This window comes from Sylvia atricapilla, chromosome 4 (genome assembly GCF_009819655.1).
Source record: "Sylvia atricapilla isolate bSylAtr1 chromosome 4, bSylAtr1.pri, whole genome shotgun sequence".
In the NCBI taxonomy this organism is placed as follows: Eukaryota; Metazoa; Chordata; class Aves; order Passeriformes; family Sylviidae; genus Sylvia; species Sylvia atricapilla.
This window is the reverse complement of record NC_089143.1, coordinates 61,510,300-61,530,065: the sequence shown is the minus strand read 5'-3', so window position 1 is coordinate 61,530,065 and position 19,766 is coordinate 61,510,300. Positions and strand designations below refer to the sequence as shown.

Below are 19,766 nucleotides of genomic sequence, written 5' to 3'. Positions count from 1 at the left end.
GGAAATTAACTTGCTTCCATAGAAGCCCAAGCTCTGGTGTCTTTTATTTCTAAGTGTAAGTTTCAATATTATTCCAACGTATATTTTTTTAAAAAATCAATCAACCCATAGCATCCTCTAGATAAGAAAGCAAAACTGATAATTATCCTACCCTTTTTCATCTGTTCTTCCTCCCTGTCTCCAATTCAGGCAGCAGTCAAAGGAATACTACATTGAACAGGCCCAGAGGCTGAAGCACAAAGCTGATGCAATGGTAGGTCGTGACCTTGTGCTGGGAATGTTGACCAGCTCCTGCACTCAGCCTTGGTACCTGAATGTGGGACTGAGGTTCACTGGCTACCCATGACTTCCATATTCCATGCATGGAGTGTGTTCAGTCATGTGTTGGGAGGCTGTCTTTATTTGCCAAATGTTCAGATGTTTCTCTTTGATGCAAACACATGTAGAGAATGGGATTCTGAGCTGGTATGGTCGGGGGTTAGCTTTGCAGAGCTATAAAAGCATCCTTGGAAAACAGATGGAACAGTTAGTTTGAAAAGTCAGATCCTGGCAGTTACTGATTTGCTGGTGACCGAGACTTGGAAGTGGCCTTGGCAGGTCTGATTTTCTCTGCTCTCTGCAGTTTAACAGTGTGCACAAGGGGACATATTGCTTTGCTAATTATGGCAGATAATTATCTCAGATAATGTCCATTTGCTACTTTCTGTTTACCTGTGAAAATGAAGGGAGGGAGTACTACAATGGGAAATCCCCCTGTGCATTGCAGAGTGCAAGCCTCCAAGACCAGACAACAGTATCTAAAAAAAAGTGAAGACAATAAATTATTCAAGGAAACCATTGAGCAAAGAGAGCCAAATGGAGCACACAAAGCTGATGGCTGGGATCACATTAAGGGTTCTGCTGAGAACCTTTCAATTTTCACCCAGAGGCCAGATTGAAATCATCTTCTTTCTTCAAATCTTGCCTAACTAGAAAGAAAAGAGAATTCAAGTATGCTTGAGAGAAGTCTGTTTGGTCTTAGTTAAAAAATGAGACTTTCCTTCCCAATAGACTGACAAGACTGGAAAGGCCTTTCAGTACCTGGAGGCGGCCCTTTTATTCATTGAATACGGGATTGCCTTGGAATCAGATGTGCTGGAGCCAAAATCAGCTTACAGCATACTCAGTGACACCATAGTTCTCATCAAGTAAGTGGCTTTCAGAGGGTGACAGTTGGTGTGTTTGGAGGGGAGGGCATTTTGACACACAGTCCTCTGCTCAAGGTCTTACAAAGTACTTTGTGCCAGGACTAAGAACTTGGGGCAGGTTTCCTGACTTTTCAACTGTTTTTAATATAATGGCATGCACTGGTTTTTCATAAACGGTGGGGCTTCAGAGTGCTCTGGTGGCTAACAAGGTCCTGTTTATTTTGTTTCCCTAGATTCATTATGACTTTGAAACCGTTTGCAGACTCCTCAGTCTCTTCACATGGAAAAATCTTTGCTGTGTTACGGTGAGTAACTGTGCTTCTGCTCCTTTGTGCATTGCTTTGAAACTTGATGGAGAGAAAGATCCACTGTTTTCAGGGGTGAAGGAATGAGTTAAATGGGTGTTAGAGTTATGCAAGGAAAAAACCAAAATGAATTGGAACATCTCTAAAGCAAGCTGGGAGATCACAAGGGACCACATGTAGAAGGTACAGGCTTTAAAATTTGATCTGCTGGTAACCTGAGAGCACATAAGGGCTTTCACCTAAGGTGAAAGAATGTGATTTGGCTGCCCATGTTTGAGCTGTGTAACTGAAGCTGCAGCTGAACATGGATGAGGGAGTCCTGGACAGGGGCTTACGCAGCCTTCGGCACCTCTGAGAGCCTGGGCACCTGTTTGTATGAAAGACCATAGAAGGCCTTCCTTGTTTCTGGCTTTCCCTTGTGATTTTTAGTCATGATCAGGAGGAGGAGAAATTTTGAGCTTTCTTGACTTTCCAGTAGAGCTGATGAGGGCTGGGCACAAACACTGACACCCGGGTGTGTTTCTGTCCACAGCATGCGCTGCCAGTCCATTCTGCACATGGCAATGTTTGGTTACAAAAAAGACACCGCAATGAGGTATTCCAGACTCCTCAATGACCACTTCAAGGTAGGGCACAGGTATCACTAAGCTGCCAGCTGGATGGCTGTGGTAGTTACTGATGTCAGCTGAACAATCCCAAAGTAACTACATTTTTATTCCTTACTGCAGAGTAATTTCAGAGTAGTACAAGCACCTTCTCCGGGTGTTGCAAGGTAAGATCTAAAAATTTGTTGTTGTGTGTCTGTGTTTCAATGACAATGAGTAAGAGCTTTTCTGTCTTCTGTGGTCATTTCATGTGGCAGACAGCTACCAGGCCATTTTTCAAAATCTATGGCCAAGAGAAGGTTGTTTGGACTTTGACAGTGGTGCTGATTGCAGTTACATTTTTTGGCCACCTTGCATGGGATAGTTCATTGAGAAGTAAATGGTCTCTTGAGAGCAGTGGTGGAAGCCCTGTCATACCAGTGACTAAAATTAGGTTGGTTGAAGTGGTGGGGGTGTGATGAGCCAGACGGTGTCTGGAAGGCTGTCCACTTTTATCGCCCTGGATCTATAAATAAGTGTGTGTAGGCTGACCTGGCTGCTCTGAGGGGCTGCGAGAAGCCCCAGCCTCCACAGGACGGGAGCTTCAGTTGCCTAATTTGGAAGGCATCGGGGAAAACAGCTGGGGAATCTGGTGAAGACTTTCACAAGTAGGTGTAGATTTGGGAAGATGGATGGGTGGTCCTTTTCGATGTCTGGTGCCACATTTTCTCTTGGCGAGTAGTGTCTTTTTCAATCACTTCCAAAAATTTGGCCTTGCCCTCAAAGTACAATTGGTTGTGCTGTAGCTGAACACATCTCACTTTCCAGCGCTCCACTCCATGCTGCAGGCCTGGGTGACACCAGATAGCTCCTGGCCTGAGGCAGCCTTGGGGAAAGGCTGTTTAGCTCTGAAGCTGAACGTTCATGATGGTGTTTCTTTTCTGCTGCAGAAGCACAGGCTTACCTTCTCCTCTTTCTCCAATACCCTCTCCTGCTGGATCTGTGAGTTCTCAGCCGGGATCAAATGATAGCAACGGTGCTGGCCACAACGGCATTGGCAACAGCACTGGCTCTACTGTCACTGTCTCCTGTCATATCTCCAGTGTCACCTCTTCCTATGTCAACATCACCTCCTATATCCTCCATGCATATGAAATTTGGGAAAAGGCTGATGCACTGGCCAGAAAGAATAAAGGTAAGTTTTTGCCTTTTGTCTTTTCTGTCTCATGTGTCATGAGTATTTGCTTCAGTCCTGACACTCAGTGCAGCGAGTGCCATACCTAAAGATCAAAGCATGAAATATGTTGAATATCTCTGCCAGGGCATATTGGCAGAGATACTTGACGGTGATATATGGATGACTGTTCACATAAAAAGGTTTTCTTGGCATCCTCAAATGTCCAAGAGCTAAGGGATGAGGGTGTCGAGTGCAGGAAACCAGCCAACTTGCCTCGTGGTAACACAAGAAGTGTAAGGGGTTTGGGTTTTTTCTGTCTTTCCTTTTGGGATACTGAGCTTTTCTGACTTGGTTCACTTTGTTCATTTTGGCCTGTAACCTTGTGTTTTGGTTTTTGTCAAATTTCCAGTTCATTTTGTCTTGAAAATGGTGAAGCTGGCTTCTCTGCCGAACAGGGAAGCTGAGCAGCACTTGAATTTGAGTCCTTGCTGGGCACATGCCCAGTATTTCCAGCAGCAATTCGTAGAATTGCTGCAAGTTTTTTCACTTTTATCTTACAGTTTTGTTGTTAAAAAATGTTGTATTGTCCTTTGGCACAAGCAGTGGTGAAAACACAAAAGCCACAGGGTGGGTGCAGTCTGTGACCTGGCATCCCACGTGGCCTCAGCAGTGTCATTTTCCACACAACACAAAGTTTTGTGAGCCAGTGTGGGTGAAGAGATGCATTGCCATGACTTGCTGGCAACTGGCAAAAGAAAATAAGCACAATGTGCCTGGCTGGATTGTTGGAAGGCTATAAAAAATCCTCACACTAATGAGGCAGTTGCTGAAAATCAAAAGGCTTTCCAAGTCACCTTTGAATAAAAAACTGGTTGTTGGCTGTCCTCTGAGCAAAACTGTGCTTGCAGCAGCATTTCATGTGTGGCCTTTTCGATTCTGTCCTCAAAAGACTGATAAAAGACTGTCACATAGAAGAGTGTCACACTGTCACATAGTGGATGCTGCTAATAAGACAGAGGGGTGAGTCATGGAGGAAAATGTGTGGGAGGGCAGCCTGAGCACAACCTCGCATCAGTCAAGACTAAATTCAAAACATGCTCTATGTGGCTGGTCCTGATGTAGGGGGATGATTGGGATACTAAATACTCTCTAGGGAGTGGATCTTGTGCAGGAGACCAGTAAATACTCAGGTGGGCTTGGTGGTGGTGTCACGTTCAGGACAGCTGGAGGCATTTCAGAAATGGAACTTACCGATAATCAGTGTAACGTAGAAAGAGGTACAGAGAGTGAAAATGCAAAACGAACAAAAGAGGTCACATCCTTGATTCTTTTATGCAATTTATAGGAAGAAAGAGCAGCAGCCTTTAGCTATCAAGATCTTACAAGCAGGGAAGTCCTAGTGGAAAGCAGTGAGCTGTATGTAACTGCTGTCCCAGACACTGGTGCAGAGCTGAAGTGCCTTCTGGAGGGTCCACTGACAGTCCCAGCTCCTCACTGTAACTCAGAGCAGCGCTGTGGGTCACGAGGCTGTAACAGGTTCTCTTCAGCCTCTGATCTCCCCCTGCAAGGACAAGCTGAGGCTGTAGGCATGGGTGTGAAATCCTTCTCCTTTCACATGATGCTGTGCTGACAGATCAGGTGATCTTCTGTTTGCTCAGACAGGGGCTTTGAATTCCTTCTATTCCCCACGGAGGGCATGGATTCTGTAAACAAAAGCAGGAAAATCAGAGGGAATGTGTTCTCTGCTTCTGCGCTGGCAAGTATTAGAAAGGAAGTGTTGTGCACTCTGCTTCTGAAATGCTCCTTACACAGCCAAGCAGAGCTCTTCCACCACTACCTTCAATCTTTGGGTGTCAAAAAGGAGAGCTGAGAATGACCAGTTTCTGAAAAGGTATTTAGCAACATGGTTGAGCTGAGGAGTGAAGGACTGGGCCCATGTCAGTGGGGGTTATGCAGGTTATGCAGGAATGTCTTGGGAAGGTGACTGCAAAGGAATAGGTGTGAGAATTTCCCACAGCTCCAGGTCACCTGCACAGATGATTGTGAGCACAGAGCAGGGCTTGCAGCCTGCCAGCCCCTCACAGCAGGGTCAGGTGTGCTGCAAGAGCCACCTCCTGTGAGGGAGGAGGAGCAGGATGCCTGGAGTTGGTGGTGGGATGGGAGGAATGTGAGATCAGCTACAAGCAATCCAAACCAGAGCTGTATAGCCTGGCAAGCTACACAGATAGAGAAATCCTGATGTCCCCAAGGTTTGAGGATGGATGAAGGAAAGGGAACACAGCTGCATGTGCTGCTCAGGAAGACACTCAAATTTGTCCTCTTTGGAATCTGGAGGAACCTCGAAGCAGGGACTGTGGTGTGAACAACCAAACTTTTTCCCCTTTACCACGGACTCTGTGTTCTTTAAAGCCAGGACACGAGGAGGTGGCTCCGTGTGTGTAAATGTGTTTTCCTGTTGCCTGCATTGCCTGCTGCGCTTGTCACCCTTCCCAGCCCTGTGACACTGCTGAGCTGTCTGCACTAGCACTGTTTATCAGAACTGGCTGGCTGTGTGCTGCTGCTGGCACTGCTTGCCTGTCAGGTGTGCCTGGTGTATGAAACCAACCAAATTTTCTCTCTCTCTCCCTTTTTCCCCAGAGTTTTTTGCTGAACTCAGCAGAGCGACGAGTGCTCTGGCACTGACCAGTAGCCTGACAGACCTGGTACACTACATCAGACAGGGATTACAGTGGCTGAGACTGGAAGCAAATATGCCTTAACTGGTTCTCCAGGTGGTTAAATACCTTGAAGTTTTTTTGCACTTTTGAAGCCTCAGAAACAGTTTAATTTTTTTTTAATTGTTCAATACAAAGCACCTGCAAGGGAGAATATTTTAAACAAAGTTGGAAGTTATCTGGTTACACTGGAAAACCCTTGAACTGTGTTTTTCGAGGGTAGCACATTGCTACCTTGAAAAAGAAGAGACGGAGGATGGCACCTTCCTTTAAAATGATGAAGTGCAATGAATAGTCTGAATGGCCCGATGTATTGATGGTCTATAAACATTTCTGTCACAAATAACCAGCAGGACAAAAATTGCACATGATGCTGACAAGAAGGAAATCTGCTTCCAGAGGTGGTTATGCAACATCCCACAGTCTGCAGCAGTTTTGTGCCCAGACAACATGGCAGAGGAGTTGTTTTTGCAAGCACAGATGCAATCTTTGGTGTCTTTGTTCCTCAGAGAGCAAGTAGCAACCTCATCAAGCGCCAAACAGCATTATGTTACAGGAAAAACAGCAAAAGGATTTGCTCTGCCTGCTTTCCAACCTCAACCTCCTGCTTTTTTCAGCCAGCTGACATAAATGAGGAAGCCACTGCCTTCAGTGCTGCAAGTTACCTTTTCGAGTCATCCCTGCTTTGGTCCTCCTTGCCGTGCTCTCATGCACATCCATGCCCTGGGCACTCCAGCTGTGTTACTGAGGGGCTGGCTCAGCTTTAGACTTGCAAGCCAAACACAGTTGGGGTGGCAAAATGATGTGGTGTGTTTGAACCAGCTCTGCCTCTCTGCTGGGAGATGTCACCATGAGGATTCTTTGTTGGGCTGATTTTTGTCATTTTGGTGGGTGGGGGTGGAAAGCTGCACTGGTTCACTGTGATTGCTTGGACATTGTTCTAAGAGCTTCTGTGGGAAGGAATTGCTTCTGGTGAAGGAGGGATTAAGTGGCTGAATGTGGAACGTAAGATAAATTGCATTTGGATATTTGCCTGCAACCATTGAGGGTCTTGATGAATATCTAAGAGCAGGATTTGTACCAAAGTAGGGTCTTCTCCATGTGGGAGATATCTCATGTGTTCTCTCAGCCATGCTATAGGATGGACCCAGTGACTTAGAAACCTCTCAAGGGAACAAGAAAAGGGAATAATGAGCTGTTTCCAAGCGTTATTTTCCTTGTCACAGTGTCAGTGAGGGCAGCACCCATGGCATTTGTGAATTCAGCCAGATGACACCCTTCTCTACCCAAAGATTCCTTGTGGTGTGACAGCAGGGTCCTGCCGTCCTCATACGTACTAGTGTGCCTTAGCCCGCCTCTCACATCCCTTGCCCTCTCCCTGACAGACCCGTGGGACTGCTGAAGAGGAGGAGGTATCCCAAAATAATTGTGTTTACGAGAAAGAATTATCTCCCTTTCCTACATAATTTCACCATTAGGGAGGAACAGGTCTGCAGATGTGCAGAAGTACCTCCCTTTGTAAAAGACCTGCTCGTGGGTTTTAGGCTCATGAAACTGGACAGCAAATAAATATCAGTAAAAGGTTTGCATTTCCAAAAGTAGTTTCTGTAGAAATGGCCCCTGCCACGCGGAAGCCTGGGCTTTTCTTGGTTCCAGGAGGAGGTGATGGGAGTGTGCTGGTCCTGAGCACAAGGGAGCTCTCCTGTCACCTTCCCTGGCAGTGCAGGACCACCAGGATCATGGCTGGGCCTTTCTGCACCTCGGAGGGATTGGCCTTTTATGTTCACTTTGTTAAAAGCCTCAGAGCATTTCAGGGATGAGCTGTCCTAACAGGAGTGGAAGGAAGATCCATGTCCCCCCTCCCCATTTTACCTCTCAAGCTTTGCTTGCACTCCTCCCCCCTGGAGCAGGGACTGCTCAGAGTAAGCAGGGACGGAGAAGGGCTCAGCATTAACTGTTTTGTTCTCAGGAAGTGTGGGGATGGGCAGCCAGCCTGGAGGCTGATGTGCACTTTGGAACTTGATCCCAGACTGGTGGATCGATGCCACCTTTGGACTTTGTCCTCAGACAAAGCTATTTCTAGGATCACCAGCTGAGGAGGAGGAGGAAAGACAAAAGCTTTACTGAACCTGGAAACCACTGTGGGAGCCTGCAGGAACCGCAGCAGAGTGCTAGGGGGAAAGCATAAGGGGCAGCAGGGACAGGGGAGTCCTGGTACTTTCCTTCTCTGGGCATCCATGGCCCTCCCTGCTGCCAGGAGAGGACTGCTGCTGTGCAGAAGTGGCTGGGTGAGGGCTGCTCCCATTCCCAGGACAAACTCCCCTGGGCTTTGTGGGGAAGAACATTGCAGGCAGTTTGTGTCACAGGTGTGCGTGGGGGCTCTTTGGGGGCTCTCTCCCCAAAGCATCACTCCCAAGCTCCACAGCAGGAAGGTAGGTTTTGTTTCAGGACACAGAGAAGGAGTGTTCAAATAATAGGAAACTTTAAGAAAAGCCATCATATTTCAACCTTGAGCCAGGTCAGAGGCCTGCAGAGGGTTAGGAAGGAAGCTCATCATGTTCGCCTGGGCTTATTCAGGCCTTTAAAACAAACAATAAATAAATAAAAACAGAAATTGAAATGTAGCAGTGGAGGAAATAGCATTTGCCATTAAGAAGCAAACCAAGGAAATTAATCCAAGGAAAACCAGGGATGATTGTTTAAACCCAGAAAGAAAGGAGGCAGCTATGGTGGCAAAGCAGCATCATTTCCACGCAATATTTATTTAAAAGAAATAATAATACATGTGTTGAAATTGTCAAATGTTCTATTTTTAAGATGCCATTTATTTAATAGTTGAAAACCCCACTTACATGGAGATAGAGATCTCTTCTGTAACTGAAAGTCAAAGTCTGACTGCAATGCCCTTGTTTTTGGTTTTGTCCTCTCCCCTCCCTCTTGGTTTCCACGATAAATCTGTGCATCTTATTTTGGGGATGTATGTCCCTCTTGTATATAACCTTTTTCTGCCCTGCGTGTGATGGAATTTCTGAGATGGTTGATTCATATGGGGGAAATAAACAATAAATGAATGTTTGTTATGAGGTGTTTCAAGAGTCCTTGTGTTCTCAGCTTCTTGCAGAGAAAATCTAGTGTAGTTTTTCTCTGAATGGCCTTAGTGTTTCCCTTCTGAATGAGGTTTAGGTATGAATTTCTTCTGTACAAGAAGTCTCTTGTTCCCTTTGCTGCCCTGTTTGTCCCTCCTTACCCTTTCCTCAATGACCAGAAGTGGTGCAAATGTAGATGCTCAGAGTGGCAGGAGCCTCATGGCTTTGGGACATGTTCCTCCCACCCTCCCAAATCCAGTGCAGGGAAGCTGTTCTGGGCCAGCTGCTGAAGCCAGCAGAGCCTGGCTCTGAGCACTCCCCGACAGAACATCCCACAGGTTGCTTTCAGGCAGTCCAACAAGGTAAATTAGAAAAACCAGGAGACAAGGCACAGAAGTGGTGGATGAAGGGTTCTGCTCTGTGTTTGCCACAAAGGTGTTGTAGGGCTTGGTTTGTGGATTGGTTTCTGAAGGGCTGTGAGGATTTCCCTCCAGGAATCCCACAGGATTTCATGCTCTGTGGTAGCAGTGGTTGTGCAAGGGGATCTCTGCCTCAGCCTTGCACTTCTTGGGCTTTTCCCACTTTTTGTTTTCTGTCAGGTGACGTAGTTGTTCCTTGGAAGAATGGCTTTGGCATGTCTGTGCTCTATTGGAATATGATTTGTGTGTGTGGTTCAGGTCTGTTCTGCAACAAGCACTGCCCCCAGGATGTTTTCTGATAATGGATGTGGTTTTCTCATGCACTGTGTGGATTGTAAAGGATACTGCCACCTGGTTTAATACCTGCTGGAAATGCTGCTGTCACAGGTGCTGTGCATTGTGGTCAGTGCAGGGCTGGGGCCAAGCAGGGTTGATTTTGGGGGTGGGATGGAAATGGGGTCAAACATGCCAGCAGGGAGGGCATCCAAAAGCCGGGCAGGATGTGGGGCTGGCTGCCCTGCTTGGCTTTTTGCCCAGGGCAGTGGCCCCTCTGGGCTAACACAGCAAAAAACATTTTTCCAATAACACTTTGTTGTCGTTTCTTTAATTATGAGTCTTTATTGCCCAAACCTAATTTTGCAACCTTGTTTAATTTATTTTGAGATTTGTTATTGATTATAGATGAGCTTGCATTCTGTCTTTGGCTTGGCTTATCTTTTTCAAAGACAAATGTCATTTTTGGCAAAACAGCTGAGTTAAAGTCGATTGCACTTTCTCAGCCCTGTGCTGCTCTCCAAACAGTAAAATAGCCCCTTGGCAGCCTGTGCTTTCCTGACATTAACTGCAGTTTCAGCAACCCCAACCCCACAGAAAACCAACGCTGTTCCTGGGCTATCATCAACCTTTCTGAAGGTATTTCCATAACCTTTGTGTTCCTGAAACTTGTGCACAGAACAGTGTGCACTCACTGCTGCTTTTGTGATGTATTTTGTCAAGGTGTGGGGTTCCCAGAGTTCCCGCTGGGTTTTCCTCCTCTCCTGCTCAGTATTGCTGAGGTCAAGGGGATTTCTTGGGTCTAGCTCTTCATGTTGCAGGATTAAGGCCGTGTTTTACACAGTCAGAGGCATTTGCAAAACTTGTAGATTGTTTAGTGAAATCTCGATTTTACTGCTGGCTAGTTGCATATGAAGAAATACTTGTAAATGGAAGAAATAGTTCAGATATTTTTTTTCCCTCTTCAGTTTCCAAGTAATAAAATGCATCTGTTTTTCACTTGTTCTATGTGGGGTTTTTCCCAGATGCCTGCTGTACCTTTTCACTTGGAAACTATAGCTGTGGTAAATTCGAGTCTTTGTTTGAATTTTCATTTGAAAGAATCAGAAAATCCTGTCAGCTTAACAACTGTAAAGGAGTAATTACTTAGACAATGTAGTGCCTTGGGAGTCTTGGAAACTTTTGGACCAGGGAGGCAAAAGGCAGCTGGGCTCCAGCTCAGGACGTGAAATACTGTGCAGACAGATCAGAACTTGGGGGGCATTAGGGGTGTCAATCTTGCAGTCAATGCACAAAATCTTTTCCAAGATTTTTCTCCCACACAGCTGGGAGAAATGAGCCTTTTACTTTGACTATATTCAGTGCTAAGTGGAATCATTAGCTGAGTGCAGGTAGTAGATTAGACTAAACAGTCTGGCTGAGGTAAAAGGGGAAGAGAAATCTGCAGATCACGGGCACAGTGTTTATTTTAGCACACTAAACCTGCCTCTTGACAGCCAGTGGGTTTTCTCTGATGATTATTAAACAAGAGGCAAAGAGTTCATTGTATTTCTGTAGCCGGTGGAGGAGAAGAATCACTCCAGACACAGGCATTACTTCCCCCTGCTGTTGTTTTGTATTAGGGCAAGATTTGCCCTGGAAAACAGAAAATGCCAGGCTGCAATTTGGTAGCTGACACAGCACGGTTCAGACACGGTCCTGGTGCATCCCTGTTCCTCCCCAGTGATTCCTTGGCACTGTGTGAGTCAAACAGAACATGTCCACAACCGTGCAATGACTGGTGGCAAACATGTTTGCAAAAACATTGGTAAAGAAATAAATCTACTTTTTTTTTTTTTTTTTAACATCTCTTTTTTTAAGTGCTCCAAGGGCAAATTAATTCTAATAAATTCAGCAGTAAGTATGGGGAAATTGGATACAAGAGCTTATATCCTTTAAAACACAAATGTATGTTTAAAGCTGAGGAAGTAGAAAATTCTGTAATAAAAAAAAGTGAAATTAAATTAAACCTCTGATTTTATTTCTACAGTAACTGTAGAAGTTCAGGCTTGGGAAACTGAGTTAGGTGGAAGGAGACTGGGCTGCAGCGCTTGTGTCTTACCATTGTGATTTAAAACCTTCATAAATAGGAATTTAGTAAGGGACTCCCTCTTTTCACAGAAAATTTTAGGACATAGAGTTGCAGTGTAGCAATCAAATGTGAAAGAATCTTGTGCAGCTGACAGGTAGTCACAGCAACAGAGCTGCAGCAATCTGCTCTCATGAGAAAATCATCTGGTAATTATTTTTCATCATCGAAGTGAACAAATAATTTCCCTGATTTGTTCATCAAATTAGGAGTTCTTGGCGTTGATGATTTGTATCTTATCAATGATGTGTTGATTTTAATTTGGTTTTTTTTTGTTTTTTTTTTTAAGATTGTGTCTCTTTGACTGAGATGATTTAATACCACATTCATTCACCATCTGATGGGCAGAAGCCTTTTCTTACATTAATTCTTTCATGAATCAGCTGTATTTTGAAAGAAATGTAAAGAATCTGTGAATCAGTTGGGCTGCTGTGGTGTTTTGCTGGCTACCACACTCCAATGTCAGTTTTTTTCTCATTCAATTAACTAATAATTTACATGTGAAATTCTTGTTGCAGAGGCCCTGCTGCACGAGTTCTCCTGTCTGGACTGGTAAAGAACCTCCTGATTTTTCCATCAGTGCACAAACCCTGCAAGTCACAGAACTTAATTTCTTGCCACCTTTTCTCATTGAATGCCTGAGCCTGCAGCCTTTGGACAAAGCTGCACAACTGCACGGCCTGGCCTTGGTACCTGAGGGCTCCCTGAATGGCTCCTTCTCAGCTGCTGGGCAGGGAATGGGGGTTTGGTGATACTCCTTGTCAGAAATTACCTTGCCTGTCTGTGCAAGGGAATTCTCTGCTGGTCTGAAAGGGAGGGAAAGGGCAGGCACTGACGTCTCCTCTCCCTTCCATCCCTGTAGATCAACAGGAACAGCCTCAAATCCCAATTCTTTCTACTGCCTCTGCAGGCTGAAAGTAAGAAGTGTTCTCTCCAGGGAAACTGCAGGTAAGGCTGGAGCTGCTGGGAGAGGCCGAGCCAAGGGGAGCCCTGTCTGCAGAGGGGTGTGAGGGGAAGATGGCAAAGCTGCCATGGAAAAACCCAAATTGCTGAAGTGAAGCCAAAGCTATTGAATTATTATTATTGTTATTGTTAGTTTTAATAATCTAGTACCTTTTGTAACTGTGCATAGAGGCGTCTCTTCAAATGATTTAATGTATGAAAAGACATCAAGTTCTGCACTTAGTTCTACCTGAAATTTGATGTCATTGAAAGGAAGAGAAGCTCTTGAGAGGGTACATAAGGTTTAACTTTTCCAAGCAGCTTCCATGTTCCATTAGAGCAGTTGTTTGCCTGGGGTTAGAAGAAAAAAGGCAGAAAGAAGAGGAATCAAGTAAGTCCAGTGAAGAGATACAGAACTCAGTTTGGCTATATACAGAACTGTAAAAAAACAGGGGAGAGTCTTTGGAAGAGAAGCTGCTGGAGTTTCCCATGTCTGTTTTCCTGAGGTCTGCACCTTAGGGGTTGGCATTTGAGTAAATACCACCCCCAACCCCATGGATTAGGAGGCATTATCTCACCTGGGCTTAGGACACTTTCTTGTACTGCCAGGTGTCCACTTCCTCAGCTTTAGGGAATCTCTTGATTAATCTGTGCCCAAGAGTGTGAAACAGAGCTTGGCTCACCAGGGTCCAGTGCAGGTGGGTTATCAGCAGCAGCTCATGGTCAGGAGGGGATGCACTGTGTCTCCTGGGAAGGCTGACTTTGTTTCATCCTCCAGGTGCCATCAGGGATTTATTTATGGTACTTCTGCAAATGCTCTGCTGTGTGGCACTAATCTTTCCTCTTTCTTTTTTGAGATGCAGTCTTGAGCATTTCAACAGGACTTGATGCTCTGTTTTTGACTTGATTGCTGTTTTAAGAGCTTAGCAACTTCAGAAATTGTCATCTGCCACCTCGTTAGCAGCCAAAGCATTTCAGTCCAGGTCCAACAAATGCCAGCTCTTACAGATAAGAAGCAGTATGGTAGGGCAAAGGCTCAGCTGCCCTTCTGATTAGATTCTGCTTGGCTTAACAGGGAGAGGAAGGTTTTTTATCCAAATCATCCTCACTAGTGGTCTCAGACTATAGTATAGAGGTTCCTCAGTTCTGCACTGTGCTTTGCTAAAATATCACCAAGTTCTAGAGAGGAATGAAATGTTCTCCCTGCAGAACCTAGGATGCTTTTTCCAGGTTGTAGGCCATATTGCAGTGGGAGAGACAAGCCCCAAGGAGTGATACCAAGCAGTTTTCTTCTCGAATCACCTCACCTGTCCTTGCAAATGTCATGATCTTACTAAAAAAGATGGAGGACTTTTTAAAAGAGATATTTTCTATTGGGTTTGGGCTCAGGTAGGTTTGCATATGAAATTACTTCAAGGCCCTGACTGAACCTAAGGGGTTCCTGTTCTTCAAAAGGAGTTACATAAATCAAGATTCTGTCTACTCCCATGCTGATTTTCTTCGTCCTCTTCTTGCCTCTGCAAAACGTGTTCTCCAGTTTATCTAAAGCAGAAAAATTGCATTTTCTTTTGTCAGTTGTACAAACTGACAAAGCGCTGCCCTGCATCTTCCCCTGACCACCAGGCAAGAAGAAAGATTTCTGGCACCCATTAGGAACACCCAGAGTCGTGATGTTCCCAACAGTTCACACAGCAGTGTGCAGGGCTGGGTTTCATTTGTTGCTTTCCTGGCACACACTCCTCCTCTGTTGGCTGGCTCAGCAGTATTTAGCAATTGTTCCTTGCTTACGTGGAAATAGTTCTTGGATTAGAATTCAGGCTCTCTGTGCAGTTAATTTGTTGAACTATGTGGTAAAAGAAATGTTATTTTGCCCTTAATCACTGTGAACAGAAACATAACCATAACCAAACTCTCTTGGATATACATATGATTTTCAATATAATGTACAACAAAAGGCATTGTATTGAAAATTTCTATTGAGTGTCAATGGTTTTAGTTACAACCTATAAAATTACATTTAATGAATCCCATAATGTTTCACTTACCAGTGTCTCTGTGTATTACAAATGCTGAACTGGGAGCTGCCAAAGGAGTGACTCTCATAATAATAATAAAAGGGTTCATTGCAATCATTCCACATAATCCCCCATAACTTGCTGTTTCCAAGTTTGTGATCCTTTGATGCTTATTTGGCAACAAAATGAAAGCCTTGTCTCCAGACAATGAAGGAAAGGAAGGTTGTCCTGGACCATTTGAAGTCTGAGCATATTTGATTCTTTCATTGTTTACAGCTAGACTTGAAAAGGATCAAAAAGATTTTTGCAGGACTACTTTAGTGTAAAGGCTTCTTTCTGACTTTTAGCACAGGCAGTGACCATAAAGAAGGAATTATGTTTAGTAATCAATTACACAGTAATTAAAGCAAACTACAGATCGTTTCATACAACAGGGACAGGGAGTGGTGAGCTTTTTCAATATGGAAGCAACTTCTATATGTACAAGCCAGAAAGCTGGAATTCATCTAAAAGTTCCCCCTTTACTAGAAACTTCAGTTTATTCTTACTCTTTTACACCTCTTCTGGAAATCAGCAGACCCCCAGATTGCCATTAATGGCTGCACCTGACCTCCTTCAGGAAGCTGTACCTAATTATCCAAACGCAGCACTAAGACACATCAGAGTAAAACAGATGAAAAACATTTTCAGCTTGGTTCTCCATTTGAATTAACTCCATTGGAATGAATTTTCCCTGTTCTTAGAATCTGAAGTGAGTGTTTTAGTGCATAGAAATGGAGAAGATTTCCCCTAAAGAGTCTTCGAACATTCCTTGCTATATATTTTTATTTTCAGAGGCACATCTGCACAAAGCAGCAGGATATACCAGCAGCTAAGCCCAGAATGTCCACTGTTGAGAAAAGGGCATTTGGATCCCACATGGAAGAACACAAGAGACAGTGACAGACTCGGAATGGTGAGTCCTGTTTCTGATGGATGAGTATCTACTCACATGAACTTAAAGCCAAGACTGAAACAAGGACAAGGTTAAGGCACTTGACAGATAATTAACCTGTTTTAAAGGAATTCAGACATATTTTGGGACTAATTTAGTGAGGGAAGCTTATATTTCCTGATCAGTCCCCAGGATCAGGGGTGTGTTATACCTGAGTCAGCAGCCTTGGGAAAGAGGTAAGCAAATGTCAGCAGAGTTGAGGTTACACCAAGCCCAAGAGACCCTGTCCCTTCTGCCCCAGGGAAGGGGGCAGAGCTCGTGCTGAGCTAAGGGTGAACCTGGTCAGGACATTCACCTGTGGGGTCCTGTTGTGAGCACAAGTTTCTTTTGGTAAGGAAAGTCATCTTCATTCTCAATTGAAAGTGGGCTTTCCAATGGCAAAAGCATTTGAAAAAATAAGATCAGGGAGGAGAGAAATCAGAGATCCAGTCCAAGGCTAGGACTAAACTCTGTAAAGGTGATAGAAAGGATTTCCAAATGAGCATGAGCAGCCACCTGAAATGTAGTTTTTGCATGGAGGACAGAGAGCACCTCTTCTGAATTTGGGGAAGAGAGAATCTCCATCTAAACCAGTGAATAACCTGCCCGTGTATTCCATCCATTTCCAATGGACACAGATCTTTAAGGTCTTACACTACAGTGCCCACCAAAAGCAACAGGAGAATGGAAACATGAAAGGTAATCTCTTGTGATATTTTTTAAAAAGCTATTCAAAAGCCTCTTATTGTGATAACTGCTACCAAAAATCATGTGTATTAACGGAATATGAAGTTCTACCTAGAAAACCTTCACTGTATTTTTCCACTGCTCATTTCATAGGTCTTGAAATAGTCTGACTGCAAAAAGGGTAAAAAAAGTCATGATCTCACAAATCGTTTCTAAAAAACCCAAAAAACCACCCTGATTTATGACAGATTCTGCTTGATTTTATTTACAGAGAATCCTGCTGCTGAGGGAAATTGATATTGGCACTGACACCTTCACAAAATGCTCCCAAGGGTGAAAATGAGCCATCAACATCGCAGCTATGGGAAGGTGTAAGTAGGACTGGCTGCCAGGCTGATATGTAAATGTGTGTATTCCTGCATCACAGCCACTCACAGCGACGCAAAATGTTTGAAGGAAAAATTGTTATTGCTACTGAGAATATCCTTCTCAACCTCTTTAAACAAGTAATAAAAATACTGCAAAAGCTACGCGTGCCCACCTCCTGGAAGTGCTACTTTCTGTGTGTTGGTAGAGGTAGGCAAGAGAGCTGCTGACAAATGGCCAAGTACAACATGCAGAGATTTTCACCTGCCTCTGAGTTGCAGGCTGAGAAGCCCAAATCATGTGTGACTTGTCTAGGGAGGAGGAAATCAGCCATCAGTCATCAGCTGACAAAGCCACAGAACAAGATGTTTACTCCCATTTTGGTTTCTGGTTTATTTTTTTAGTATGAGAGTTACAACTTTTGTAATAATAATGTTTGCTAAATAAACATTTTTGATCTTAGCCACACCTTCTTCTCTGAGAAAGACATTTATGTTCTTGAATTCTTATTTCTTCTTCTAAATGCCGACATTCCCCTTTAAACATGAGCTTATATACCACGACATTTACCTTAATAAATTATTTCTGTTATATATTGGTTTGTACCCTTCTAGCTTACATGGGAGGCTGGAATTGTTAAAACTTTGTTACTAAGCTGAGAGTTCTTTGCCTTGGGCACACAATGATACAAGAAGACATTAAGGCAGTTAAGTGGGATCATTCTACAGGTTGCAGTTTGGTTTTAGATGAAAACACGAGAAGCGGGAACACTGAGCTGATAACGTGCTCTCATTAATATTAATCTTTCATAAATACTTTTTTTTCCAGCTGTTTTCCAGACATTTGATGTTTAGCAGGACAACTTGTTTCAGCTGGAACAAGTAAGTGTTTTTCCTTCCACCTGGGATTGTGTTATTAATCTGTCCTTACATGTATCAAAATGCTCCTCCAAATAATTTGCACCTGGAAGCTGTTTATTCCATACATCAGTTGTTTTAAACACAGGTTGAAGTTTATGACTGAAGCTACAAGATAGTGGCTTGTGCCACATTTCACAAAACTTTCAGATACTGCCATGGATAAAGACAATACTCACACTGAAGTTCCTCCTGAAAGGGAAAAAAAAAATTTCACATATGATATTAAGCATGTGAGGCAGATGTCTGTAGATTTAACTTTCCAAAACCCAGAAGCCCCTAATGGGACACCCAGCCTTTCCAAAAGCCAGGCTGCACAAACCCTTCTGGGTAAACAGGAACGGACAGTAATTCTGGCAGCCGACACTGCCCTCCAGTGTGGGTTGTGTTAACTTCCTTCTGCAATGGCTTCCTTCTTCAGGGTTAATAAATTAGTTAAGTGTGCATTGCTGAATGTGTCATCCCATGGCTTCATTTAACTTTATCTTAAGATAAAGATTTATTTTATTTTAAGAAAAGAATTTTAAAAGCTATTGTTTATCAGGTGTTAGTCTCCTTGCTATGAACTACTGCAAAAATATAAAGGAATGTGTAAATACATTAGTATTGCATTTATCACTTATATTTGCTTAATATTGTATTTAGTATTTTTTTAAAGTTCTACAGCCCCACTGGATCACCTTGACAGATGATGTGAAACATGTTGTGGATTTGCTTTCTGCAGTTATATTTCTATATATAAAAGGCATAAAGGAAGTCAATATTATTTTGCTACTCTCCCTGCAGATTTCTGGTAGTCCATATGGTATATACACATCTATAAAAACAGGATCTACATTTCAAATCAAAAATTCCCTCCAACGCACTCAAAGCACAAGGAACTGTTAATCTCTACAACTCATAGTCAACACACTGCTTGTACATACACAAGCACCTGGTGTTACAGGCATAGCTGATTTTAATTTATCACTGAATTATCTTTTTTGTATCATTCATCTGAATTTCAACCTCAAATCGCACTAAAAGAGGGCATTAAAGCTGACAGAGAGTCAGGATGCTCAATACTCCCAGTCACCAAGTTGCAGAAAGGTTTATTTAACCCCGTATTCTCTGTACGTTTATTGACATATTGAAAAGCCACTGGAATTTGCATTTCACAGGAAAAAGAAGGGCTGGGGGGCTGGAGGATCTGTCTGTCTGTGTTTTGCACTGTAGAGGATAATTTCCAGTCCAAAATGTGTGTGTACAATTCCTGCTCAAAACAGTCCACCTCAGGGACTGCTTTTTGCAGAATTTGGGTGAACACTTCACTATACTGCTGTGTGAACACTGTGTCATGTGGGACGCTCTTAATATTAAAAAAAACAACATATATTATCCTAAATTAAGACAATTCCCAGAATTATGCAAAATGGTTAGGTCAGGGTGTTGTAATTCTTTATCCAAACATACTAAAGAAGGTGGCTGGACCTTCACCTCGCTGACATTCCTATCAAGAGGCAAAGAAGGGAGGCTGAGATTGCACCTTCAGTTGTCCTGAGAACAGCGATTGAGCCCCTTGGTTCCAAGCACTACAAGAGGCAGGTTTGAGATGCTGTACTTGCCCCCATGAACAGCCTCCTCTGCTGCATGAAGTGGTGCAAACCCCTCAGTTCTAGTGCCCACCGCCACGCTGAGCTCCTTGGTTTGTATCTCCTCTGATCTGTGAGTAAATACATTCTGATGGAAATGCAGCTCGGCGTCTCCCCAAACCCCTGCTGGCACCAGCAGTTGTTCCCAGCCTTTCTCTTGCAGCAAGAGGGGAGGTTTTGTGCCAGGCAACTGCAGCTGCCACTGTCAAGGGTCAGCTCCACAGCCTCTTGTCTTTGTCACCAGCTTCCATAGCTGGCTGGCATTCATTTATTCTGTTCTCTCAGTTCACAATCAGCTTGAGACTTTCTGCTGCACAAGTCCCCTGTGACCCCCAGCAACCTTTACTTGAAATGATCTGTGC

At 43.9% G+C, this 19,766-nt stretch overlaps 1 protein-coding gene and 1 long non-coding RNA gene across 5 annotated transcripts in view; both read left to right on the top strand.

Annotated features, from left to right (window-relative positions):
- Window positions 1-9,047, top strand: part of AFF1 (ALF transcription elongation factor 1) — a 67,475-nt gene extending 58,428 nt beyond the window's left edge. For all 3 annotated transcript variants that reach the window (XM_066318104.1, XM_066318106.1, XM_066318105.1), the window contains 7 exons: window positions 190-253; window positions 1,051-1,187; window positions 1,421-1,492; window positions 2,025-2,118; window positions 2,221-2,264; window positions 3,027-3,271; window positions 5,891-9,047. In XM_066318104.1, coding sequence (XP_066174201.1) covers window positions 190-253; window positions 1,051-1,187; window positions 1,421-1,492; window positions 2,025-2,118; window positions 2,221-2,264; window positions 3,027-3,271; window positions 5,891-6,012 — 778 coding nt within the window. In that variant the 3' untranslated portion in view covers window positions 6,013-9,047. The remainder of the gene's footprint in view (window positions 1-189; window positions 254-1,050; window positions 1,188-1,420; window positions 1,493-2,024; window positions 2,119-2,220; window positions 2,265-3,026; window positions 3,272-5,890) is intronic.
- Window positions 9,048-12,315: 3,268 nt separating this feature from the next.
- On the top strand, window positions 12,316-19,506 carry LOC136360666 (uncharacterized). Of its 2 annotated transcripts, XR_010743487.1 has the most exons (6): window positions 12,316-12,562; window positions 12,736-12,821; window positions 15,665-15,785; window positions 16,349-16,502; window positions 16,762-16,861; window positions 17,685-19,506. It is a non-coding gene; the product is annotated as an uncharacterized lncRNA (long non-coding RNA). The 2 variants fall into 2 exon arrangements; XR_010743486.1 differs by lacking the exon at window positions 16,349-16,502 and having other exon boundaries at window positions 17,685-18,529.
- Window positions 19,507-19,766: the final 260 nt, after the last annotated feature.